Below are 12,327 nucleotides of genomic sequence, written 5' to 3'. Positions count from 1 at the left end.
TCCCATTTCCCAATCCCCTTTCTCATAGTATTCATCGTTTCACCTCTGTGAAGGAGGTAGGTAATGTCCCCTAACCATTCGGACTACATTAAGAGATAGACGTATTTCCGATACAGCACTCCGCTGGACGACTTTTGTGCACAGAGTGTAAGCAAAAATTATATAAATATACATTTCTTGTATCTAACTCTTCTATCATGATGTAAAGTCTACGGGTCCCATTCCGCTTTAGGGGAATTATTTCTGATCAGTTCCGTGTCTGGCTATGCGACAAAGCAAAGAAAACCTGGATACACGTACAAATGTATGAAAGCTAGTACATGTATGTCAGTAAATGGAGACCTGAAACTATGATACCCGTTTTTACAGTTGGATCTTTTAGCTATTATTGATTTTATCAATTTATAGAAAGCTCTTTGAAAAAAGGAAAACTACAAGTAACACAATGGATTCACAATCTTGTTCACAATCAGTTCTCTGTTAATGAAATTACAAGCTTACATTTCAAATCGTCCAGAAAACGTCTTATCAAATGAGTCTAGTTCTACGTTCTTTCTGATACCCTTCCGGTCAGTCGCTGGCGACGAAAACGGAGACTGAGTCAGTTGTCGGTAACCAATACTGGCACATCTAACATATGATACTGTTAATTACAATTGTACTATAATTCTCTTTAGGAGTGTAATATTCTTCCATATTCCACAACAATGTCTGGGTAGTGATTGTCATTATCCAAAGGTCTAATTTACAATATCGCTGATGGTGAGCAAACTTGAAATGTATATACGGAAAATAACAAAGTTTCCTGCATATTATTGGAATGATTATCATAGACGTATGTTTACAATATCAGATAGGCCTATCAATAAACTGGATTATAAAAACACGGGATAGTTGCTCCACTGAAGTAATATTTTTTCGTCAAAACGTTCACATTCTCGAAGTTCGTGTCGATGCTTAGTGCATGTTTAGTGCATTCAAACGAGCTGGAACATATGAACAAAGTTCCTTTGGCCCAATGATTCTGATGTGATTGCTACTATGTTTCTCCACACAGCAATCGCCCGCGGCCGTTTGATGGCGTCTGAGGTCAAAAGTGTCCTGATGTTGGTTCCGTCCTTAGACATCTGTACGACGTTCTGTGACCTTCCTCCACACACATACACATTACCTGCCCTGTCCACGTCTATCCCTGCTGCACCCTCCACCTCACTAATATCCACTGCTTTTATGCTCGTCTTATCCTCTGATGGGATCATAGCTACTTTGTTGTCAATACCGGCGAACACCATACCATTCTGTCGATCGCTGCAGAGATGCAAGCATTTAGATTCGTTGTGACGCAGCCTTTTCGCTTCGCCTCCCATTGACGGTACAATGTATATAGACTTATCTGTGCCCACCACAAAGAACGTGTTGTTGAATGTTAATCCAAAACAGTTTTCTGTTATGTTTGATATCTCGATATTTGTCGAAACTGGCTTTGAATGGCTTTCGAAATTGATCACGCAGATGGTTCGAGTGGTCACTAGCATCACTGCGACGGAGCAATCGTCGATAAGGCAGATATCACTGGATTCGTCTGTAAGCGTCATGCGACTCAGGTAGTCACCATCTTTTGTATAAAGTTTAACATTTTTATTGGCATTATCTCCTACAACTATTCGGCCATCAGACAGGAAAACTATTCCAAACGCGCAGCATTGGTTGTTGTCTGAGGGATGTTTTATATTGAATTTCCTTAGATCCTCCAAGCGTCGTTTCGACAATACAACGCTATACATCGTTGATGGTAGCTGCCGCTGATGTTGGCGGATAACAATCTTTCCCATAGTGATGCTGTTCAAGCAACTAAAGGCGTCGAACTCATGTGACAGTCTGGTCGTTAGACAGGTCTTTTCCATCTCCTGTACAAGGTCCTTGCAGGCTTTTACCTCATTCTGGCCCTTATAAATCAGACACATCATAGTCGCGTTGTCATCCTTCAATTCCTCCGAAGTCTTCAGAGTGTACTTTATGTCGAGCTTCATCTGTTCACATTTCTGTCTGGATGCCTGACGCTTTTCTCTCTCGTCACTGTACGAAGTTTCCAGTTTGTCTTTCAGTTCTTCTTGTAGAGCATAAACACATTCTTCGATCTCTGTTTGCAATTTCATTAAATTCTGGAGTGCTGTCTCTTTATCACAAGACATAGTCTGAATTTGGGAGTCAGTATCTTTGCTTAGTGCTTCCAATGTGTCCATACAATTCTGGAGTTCCAAATGAAATTCTTTCCCGTCAGGACTGTTCTTGAATTCGCTAACGAACTCCTCTGATGATGTAACGACCTTGCAACTTTTGTGTTTGGTGACGCTACACTTGTCACATATTGGTTCCATGTGATCTTCACAGAAAAATTCCATCGTTTTGTGGCGGTGCGTTCGACATTTACTTAACGATGTATCCGGTTTGCTTGAATATTTCTCGATGCACTCTGGTTCACACTCAGGATGTAACATATCATGTATGTCGACTTTACATTCTGAACAGAAAAAGTTATCGATCGTCTTACACCAGAATTGTGCAGGAACGTTCTTTTTGCCTTTACGTTCACAAGGTTTACATACAATAGTCTTAGGATGCAAGGGCGTATTACTCGTCTCAGTCAAAACGAACTTGTCTTCCTGCTGTCTCCTGTCAGTCGGTGATTTAATGGGTGTCCGACTTTCTGCCATGTTGGACGACCTCTCTGACAACAACAAAAGAGAAAAAATATCAGAACTTTTGTTTTGTCATTGAAAGTGTTTCAGGTACATACTTTGATTTTAATTTACCATTTACCCAACGGGAGCAATATGTATGGTGATTTTAATTTTCCATTCCCTGATGTCTCATTCAACAGTTAAGGGTTGGTTTAATTATATTGAGTTTCGTGTGGAACAGTGCGGTCGGCAAATCACAACTCAAATGTGTTTTGTATTTAACTATTCATTGATATTTAAGTACAAATCGTATTTTCTAAAACTGTTTTGTCGTGGCAAATAATTAAGCACAACTAAATATGTACAAAATACAATTTTTCCCATTTAAATTAATATTTAAATGGGATCCCCCCATTTAAATTAATATTTAAATGGGATCCTCCCATTTTCAGGTGTCCATTTATCAGAATGAGTTATTTGGCTTGTTCAAAACATAGATTGGGACAACTGTATATGTATGTATACTATCGTTAACACGGTTTTGGGAATTTTCGTTGATATTTGCAAGACATTTGAATTTTTGATCATATGAATAATTTATTCAAATAGGTAGCAAAACGTGAACAGTTAGTAATAAACTGGTCACAATATCAACATATTTGCCTGGTGAATAACACTATTTTTATATATACTTATGTATTATCAAGGGCTTTGAACAATGTCCGTTTATCTAACTTTCATAGATTACTTTTTGATGCTGTTTTGATATAGCGAACAGCGTATAATAACCCGACATATTACCTTCATTATCAACATTGCTACGAATACCACTGGCGATAACATTATCTTGTTTACGTAGATATTGTCCTCGAACCTTAGGAAAAAAATCGCAATTGAGGATGGTCTTATTTTTTGCTATCAATTTCAATGTAATAATCACAATCAATTAAATATTGTGTGAATTGCGTTTCAAATTTTGTTGTTAGAGTAGGTCTTTGAAAAATATAAATGCGGACTATATATATATATCAATATGAAATCTACCGACATAATATTGAATTTGAAGTCAATTTAATGATAGACAATTAGCATTATAATGAAATGTATGCGGCATACGCTTTAAAACCAAAAGGTGAAATAGAACCAAGCGCTCAGGAAGAGTGAGCGTTGTAAGAGTCATACAAATCTAGGTCACACGCAGATCAAGGCAGAGCGAAAGGCGACAACAGAAACATCAAGCATATTAAACAGCACTGTATTTTTCTGGTAGTCTTAGAAATGTCATATTTTCATCATACTATAATGATTATAACAGATATTGTAAAACATTCAATATCTTTACAGCGTAGATCAAATTTCACGGGTAAAACATATAACATATTTACAGTGTATAATATTCACCTATTATGGTCAGGGATGGAATAGTGCCCGAACCGAGTCGAAGCCGAATCACGAGACAATACTATGAAGCAATAGTGCCTTCTCAACAAGGCCATAATGGGTTTAGTACATCACCTTCACATGAGACCCGTTTTATGACATCATAACATATCAGGTCGAGGTACACATCACAACACTATCTTCATTTCCACGCAATGTTGTTATATTAAAAGAGCAAAGTGTGAATTGTCGCGGAAATCTGTGTTTATTGAAAACAATATTCAGTTTCATGAAGATTACAAATAGATCATGCAATGATGACATCACAATATATTTACGATCAATTTCGCGCCCCTTCAATTTAGTGGGCACTATTGCAAATGGTACCCATTGTTGTAGCCAATCAGAATCCTGTATTCTGTCATATAATGTACTAAATGAATATAATTACATAATCATGTGACTGTGATAATGGTAACAGTATCCCCCCTTCAGTTACTACAGGCATAGAATAAATATCCGTATAATGTAATGAATGCAATAGAATCAAAACCAACCACCGGAAAGCCCTTGTATCATGAAAAGATTGTTGGCTACACTGTAATGTTAAAGATGCTGCTCACCATTCGAACAATAATTGGTGTTTTATAGTGTATATATATGACTAATTAAGACAAAAATAATATAAGATAATTTATTTTGCTTCTGGTGCATTCGCAATCAGTACTTCATTCCATATAAGACACGGATTTTTTTCGGGATGCAATTAATCATTTTTAATAATTTTATCTTGAAGTTAAATCAGAAGCTGAAACTTTTAGTAAGTAAGTAATTTTTGTAACTGAAGGAAAATACACAATCGTCTGCTCGTTTTTCATCGAGGAAAAAAACCCATTTGTCAGCGGTGGAGCATCTTTAACGTTTGTAAAATATGTATTATCATCTGTTTGTTACACAGTAAAGTACACTTCAACAGAATAAGGATTACCTTGTACAACTGAAATTAAGTAGGATTCAAAATCTTCAAAAATACAACTGTATATAATCTCATTTGGCTTTATATACTACAAAACAATTCCGGTACTTATAATGAGCAATATATTCTGAACAACGTATGTCATAATTGAAAACATATCAAACTTTCATTTCTTTTATAAACTTTTATCGGTATTTCGTTATATTTTTATGTACTGTTGTTACTTTAAAACGTCATCTTATTTAATCATGGTTGGGTGATATTTGATATAAATAGAAACACTAACATTATGATTAACACAACACTTACCGAGACGTGCACCCTAGAGGCTGACGTTATTATTATTCGTGTTGACGTCTGAGTACGTTCCATGTGACTTTCAGAATACATATCATGTGACTTTCAAAGTACAACATGACAGATACTATAACCATCACATATCAGCAAGGATTTATAAATGATACTTGTAAATCCTTGCTGAAATGCAAGATAAAGCAAGAGGCCCAAGAGGCATTGACGGTCACCTGAGTGCTGATACAGAAAGAGGATTGCAAAGTTGGTTCAAATCTGTAAAAAATTTTAACGAATTAGAATAAACTTTAAAGTTGAACCTTCGTATTAGAATTTTTGTTTTTCATTTTGATAGTGTATTATGTTACCAAACCTTATGCTTAAAATTCCAATTTGACTTGCCAACGTTAAACAACCACTACCTTTCCGGAGCAAAATTTAAAGGTTTCTAAAAATCATAGATAACATAAGAAAATATATATCGATGGCCTAAGATGAGGTTATAACATGAAGCTTATGCAAGTTTTCCTGCGTAATATATGATAACAGTTGGGTTTCATTTCACTGTTTTGCCTTCTGGGGCAGTGATAGTCAACTACCGCGCGGCATTTAGGACGACGGCGGGAAACATAAGACGACCCGCGTTATGAAAATTAACATTTTATTTATTTTAATTAAATTGTTCAGAAGGTGATGATCATCGTCTGCTTGTACATCATCGTCTGCTTGTACATCATCGTCTGCTTGTAATCATCGTCTGCTTGTACATCATCGTCTTCTTGTAATCATCGTCTGCTTGTAATCATCGTCTGCTTGTACATCATCGTCTGCTTGTAATTATCGTCTGCTTGTACATCATCGTCTGCTTGTACATCATCGTCTGCTTGTACATCATCGTCTGCTTGTACGTCATCGTCTGCTTGTAATCATCGTCTGCTTGTACATCATCGTCTGCTTGTACATCATCGTCTGCTTGTACATCATCGTCTGCTTGTAATCATCATCTGTTTGTACATCATCGTCTGTTTGTACATCATCGTCTGCTTGTAATCATCGTCTGCTTGTACTTCATCAGACTACCTCTCACAGGAGATCCGAGTGTCTTCTCACCGGAACAGTCTCCTGCATATATGGCTCGCCAGATACATACGATAGCTACATAGGTCGGTGGTTCTTCTCCAGATATTCCGACGTTTCTCTCTGTCGTCTTTGATATTGGTGCTCTCTCTTTCACATCATCAAATCCGCAAGAGGGGGAGGCAGTACACATCTAACCGTGTTGGATCTTGAATATATGTTGTATTATTCTCCCTTTATAGTTTTGATTTCTTCATCCGATATTGTTACGGCAAGTCCATTAATATTCTCCATTCGGTGTTACTGACATTGCTACGGACGGAATGTCTTTCTACTAGATCTTTCACCAAGCGATCTTTTCCGTTTTTTACTCTCCGGATGCTTGATGTAGTAACATGAAACCATAACAAAAATTATTATCAAGAAAAGCATCTTCAAAGAATCCCATTTCCCAATCCCGTTTCTCATAGTATTCATCGTTTCACCTCTGTGAAGGAGGTAGATAATGTCCCCTAACCATTCGGACTACATTCAGAAGTAGACCTATTTCCGATACATTACTCCGCTGACCTAACCATTCGGACTACATTCAGAAATAGACCTATTTCCGATACATTACTCCGCTGACCTAACCATTCGGACTACATTCAGAAATAGACCTATTTCCGATACATTACTCCGCTGACCTAACCATTCGGACTACATTCAGAAATAGACCTATTTCCGATACATTACTCCGCTGACCTAACCATTCGGACTACATTCAGAAATAGACCTATTTCCGATACATTACTCCGCTGACCTAACCATTCGGACTACATTCAGAGGTAGACGTATTTCCGATACAGTACTCCGCTGAACGACTTTGCATTTTGTGCCCAGAATGTAAGCAAAAATTATATAAATTGAGACATTTCTTGTATCTAACTCTTCTATCATGATGTAAAGTCTCCTGGCCCCATTTCGCTTTGGGGGAGTTATTTCTGATCAGTTCCGTGTCTGGCTATGCGACAAAGCAAAGAAAACCTGGATACACGTACAAATGTATGAAAGCTAGTATGTCAGTAAATTGAGACCAGAAACTATGATACCCGCTTTTAGAGTTGGATCTTTTAGCTATTATTGATTTTATCAAATTATAGAAAGCTCTTTGAAAAAAGGAAAACTACACGTAACACAATGGATTCACAATCTTGTTCACAATCAGTTCTCTGTTAATGAAATTACAAGCTTACATTTCAAATCGTCCAGAAAACGTCTTATCAAATGAGTCTAGTTCTACGTTCTTTCTGATACCCTTCCGGTCAGTCGCTGGCGACGAAAACGGAGACTGAGTCAGTTGTCGGTAACCAATACTGGCACATCTAACATATGATACTGTTAATTACAATTGTACTATAATTCTCTTTAGGAGTGTAATATTCTTCCATATTCCACAACAATGTCTGGGTAGTGATTGTCATTATCCAAAGGTCTAATTTACAATATCGCTGATAAGCAAGATGGTGAGCAAACTTGAAATGTATTTACGGAAAATAACAAAGTTTCCTGCATATTATTGGAATGATTATCATAGACGTATGTTTACAATATCAGATAGGCCTATCAATAAACTGGATTATAAAAACACGGGATAGTTGCTCCACTGAAGTCATATTTTGTTCGTCAAAACGTTCACATTCTCAAAGTTCGTGTCGATGCTTGGTGCATGTTTAGTGTATTCAAACGAGCTGGAACATATGAACAAAGTTCCTTTGGCCCAATGATTCTGATGTGATTGCTACTATGTTTCTCCACACAGCAATCGCCCGCGGCCGTTTGATGGCGTCTGAGGTCAAAAGTGTCCTGATGTTGGTTCCGTCCTTAGACATCTGTACGACGTTCTGTGACCTTCCTCCACACACATACACATTGCCTGCCCTGTCCACGTCTATCCCTGCTGCACCCTCCACCTCACTAATATCCACTGCTTTTATGCTCGTCTTATCCTCTGATGGGATCATAGCTACTTTGTTGTCAATACCGGCGAACACCATACCATTCTGTCGATCGCTGCAGAGATGCAAGCATTTAGATTCGTTGTGACGCAGCCTTTTCGCTTCGCCTCCCATTGACGGTACAATGTATATAGTTTATCTGTGCCCACCACAAAGAACGTGTTGTTGAATGTTAATCCAAAACAGTTTTCTGTTATGTTTGATATCTCGATATTTGTCGAAACTGGCTTAGAATGGCTTTCGAAATTGATCACGCAGATGGTTCGAGTGGTCACTAGCATCACTGCGACGGAGCAATCGTCGATAAGGCAGATATCACTGGATTCATCTGTAAGCGTCATGCGACTCAGGTAGTCACCATCTTTTGTATAAAGTTTAACATTTTTATTGGCATTATCTCCTACAACTATTCGGCCATCAGACAGGAAAACTATTCCAAACGCGCAGCATTGGTTTTTGTCTGAAGGATGTTTTATATTGAATTTCCTTAGATCCTCCAAGCGTCGTTTCGACAATACAACGCTATACATCGTTGATGGTAGCTGCCGCTGATGTTGGCGGATAACAATCTTTCCCATAGTGATGCTGTTCAAGCAACGAGAGGCGTCGAACTCATGTGACAGTCTGGTCGTTAGACAGGTCTTTTCCATCTCCTGTACAAGGTCCTTGCAGGCTTTTACCTCATTCTGGCCCTTATAAATCAGACACATCATAGTCGCGTTGTCATCCTTCAATTCCTCCGAAGTCTTCAGAGTGTACTTTATGTCGAGCTTCATCTGTTCACATTTCTGTCTGGATGCCTGACGCTTTTCTCTCTCGTCACTGTACGAAGTTTCCAGTTTGTCTTTCAGTTCTTCTTGTAGAGCATAAACACGTTCTTCGATCTCTGTTTGAAAATTCATTAAATTCTGGAGTGCTGTCTCTTTATCACAAGACATAGTCTGAATTTGGGAGTCAGTATCTTTGCTTAGTGCTTCCAATGTGTCCATACAATTCTGGAGTTCCAAATGAAATTCTTTCCCGTCAGGACTGTTCTTGAATTCGCTAACGAACTCCTCTGATGATGTAACGACCTTGCAACTTTTGTGTTTGGTGACGTTACACTTGTCACATATTGGTTCCATGTGATCTTCACAGAAAAAATTCCATCGTTTTGTGGTGGTGCGTTCGACATTTACTTAACGATGTATCCTGTTTGCTTGAATATTTCTCGATGCACTCTGGTTCACACTCAGGATGTAACATATCATGTATGCCGACTTTACATTCTGAACATAAAAAGTTATCGATCGTCGTACACCAGAATTGTGCAGGAACGTTCTTTTTGCCTTTACGTTCACAAGGTTTACATACAATAGTCTTAGGATGCAAGGGCGTATTACTCGCCTCAGTCGAAACGAACTTGTCTTCCTGCTGTCTCCTGTCGGTCGGTGATTTAATGGGTGCCCGAATTTCTGCCATGTTGGACGACCTCTCTGACAACAACAAAAGAGAAAATCTTAAAAAAATATTAGAACTTTTGTTTTGTCATTGAAAATGTTTCAGGTACATACTTTGATTTTAATTTACCATTTACCCAACGGGAGCAATATGTATGGTGATTTTAATTTTCCATTCCCTGATGTCTCATTCAACAGTTAAAGGTTGGTTCAATTATATTGAGTTTCGTGTGGATCAGTGCGGCCGCCAAATCACAACTCAAATGTGTTTTGTATTTAACTATTCATTGATATTTAAGTACAAATCGTATTTTCTAAGACTGTTTTGTCGTGGCAAATAATGAAGCACAACTAAATATGTACAAAATACAACTGGTCTGTTTCCCATTTAAATTAATATTTAAATGGAATCCTCCCATTTTCAGGTGTCCATTTATCAGAATGAGTTATTTGGCTTGTTTAAAACATAGATTGGGACAACTGTATATGTATGTATACTATCGTTAATACGGGTTTCGGAATTTTCGTTGATATTTGCTAGACATTTGAATTTTTGATCATATGATATGATCATGTTATTCAAATAGGTAGCAAAACGTCAACAGCTAGTAATAAACTGGTCACAGTATCAACATATTTGCCCGGTGAATAACACTATTTTATATATACATGTATTATCAAGGGCTTTGAACAATGTCCGTTTATCTAACTTTCATAGATTACTTTTTGATGCTGTTTTGATATAGCGAACAGCGTATAATAACCCGACATATTACCTTCATTATCAACATTGCTACGAATACCACTGGCGATAACATTATCTTGTTTACGTAGATATTGTCCTCGAACCTTAGGAAAAAAATCGCAATTGAGGATGGTCTTATTTTTTGCTATCAATTTCAATGTAATAATCACAATCAATTAAATATTGTGTGAATTGCGTTTCAAATTTTGTTGTTAGAGTAGGTCTTTGAAAAATATAAATGCGGACTATATATATATATCAATATGAAAACTACCGACATAACATTGAATTTGAAGTCAATTTAATGATAGACAATTAGCATTATAATGAAATGTATGCGGCATACGCTTTAAAACCAAAAGGTGAAATAGAACCAAACGCTCAGGAAGAGTGAGCGTTATAAGAGTCATACAAATCTAGGTCACACACAGATCAAGGCAAAGCGAAAGGCGACAACAGAAACATCAAGCATATTAAACAGCACTGGATATTTTTTCTAGTAGTCATAGAAATGTCAAATTATCAGCATATTATAATGATTATAACAGATATTTTAAAACATTCAATATCTTTACAGTGTGGATCATATTTCACGGGTAAAACGTATAACATATTTACAGTGTACATTATTTACCTATTATGGTCAGCAAGGACGTATATATCACTTATAAATCCTTGTGGTCAGGGATGGAATAGTGCCCGAACCGAGCCAAAGCCGAATCACGAGACAATACTATGAAGCAATAGTGCCTTCTCAACAAGGCCATAAATGGGTTTAGTACATCACCTTCACATGTTGATTATGTATATATGTAATACTGTTGGAGAGGGCTTGATATAAGTTGAAATAACTTGTGCCCAATCCTTTTGTTTTAATAAAATATGTTTAAACTAAACCTCCACATGAGACCCGTTTTATGACATCGTAACATATCACGTCGAGGGACACATCACAACACTATCTTCATTTCCACCCAATGTTGTTATATTAAAAGAACAAAATGTGACTTGTCGCGGAAATCTGTGTGTATTGAAAACGATATTCAGTTTCATGAAGATTACAAATAGATCATGCAATGGTGACGTTCAGAATCCAGTCTTTTGTCATAGGATGTACTAAATGAGTATTTCCCCCTTCAGTTACTACAGGCGTAGAATATGTATCCGTATAATGTAATGAATGCAATAGAATCAAAACCAACCACCGGAAAGTCCTTGTATTCCGGACATGAACAGATTATTGGCTATACTGTAATGTTAACGTTTGTAAAATATGTATTATCATACGATTGTTACACAGTAAAGTACACTTCAACAGAATAAGGATTACCTTGTACAACTGAAATTAAGTAGGATTCAAAATCTTCAAAAATACAACTGTATATAATCTCATTTGGCATTTAGCTTTATATACTACAAAACATTTTTGGTACTCAAAATGAGCAATACATTCTGAGCAACGTATGTCATAATTGAAAAACATATCAAACTTTCATTTCTTTTATTAACTTTTATCGGTATTTCGTTACATTTTTATGTACTGTTGTTGCTTTAAAAAGTCATCTTATTTAATCATGGTTGGGTGATATTTGATATAAATAGAAACACTAACATTATGATTAACACAACACTTACCGAGACGTGCACCCTAGAGGCTGACGTTATTATTATTCGTGTTGACCCATGAGTACGTACCATGTGACTTTCAGAGTACATATCATGTGACTTTCAAAGTACATGT

The 12,327-nt window shown here is 37.0% G+C and overlaps 2 protein-coding genes across 2 annotated transcripts; both read right to left on the bottom strand.

The window, feature by feature from the left end:
• Window positions 1-445: 445 nt before the first annotated feature.
• Window positions 446-5,691, bottom strand: LOC138332155 (uncharacterized). The gene is made up of 2 exons (XM_069280140.1): window positions 5,347-5,691; window positions 446-2,728 (listed from the first exon to the last, which is right to left on the bottom strand). Exon 2 carries the CDS (start codon window positions 2,712-2,714, stop codon window positions 978-980), a length of 1,737 nt encoding a protein of 578 aa, XP_069136241.1. The 5' UTR covers window positions 2,715-2,728; window positions 5,347-5,691; the 3' UTR covers window positions 446-977.
• A 2,719-nt stretch (window positions 5,692-8,410) lies between these two features.
• LOC138330728 (uncharacterized) lies at window positions 8,411-12,282 on the bottom strand. The gene is made up of 2 exons (XM_069278252.1): window positions 12,222-12,282; window positions 8,411-9,877 (listed from the first exon to the last, which is right to left on the bottom strand). Exon 2 carries the CDS (start codon window positions 9,524-9,526, stop codon window positions 8,411-8,413), a length of 1,116 nt encoding a protein of 371 aa, XP_069134353.1. The 5' UTR covers window positions 9,527-9,877; window positions 12,222-12,282.
• Window positions 12,283-12,327: the final 45 nt, after the last annotated feature.

Source organism: Argopecten irradians, chromosome 9 (assembly GCF_041381155.1).
Source record: "Argopecten irradians isolate NY chromosome 9, Ai_NY, whole genome shotgun sequence".
Taxonomy (NCBI): Eukaryota; Metazoa; Mollusca; class Bivalvia; order Pectinida; family Pectinidae; genus Argopecten; species Argopecten irradians.
Note: the sequence above shows the minus strand (reverse complement) of the source record. Positions and strands in the feature narration are given on the sequence as shown.

Coding starts and splice junctions, on each gene's coding strand:
- LOC138332155 (XM_069280140.1), bottom strand. CDS start 2,714: ATGGCAGAAAGTCGGACACCCATTAAATCACCGACTGACAGGAGACAG.
- LOC138330728 (XM_069278252.1), bottom strand. CDS start 9,526: ATGGAACCAATATGTGACAAGTGTAACGTCACCAAACACAAAAGTTGC.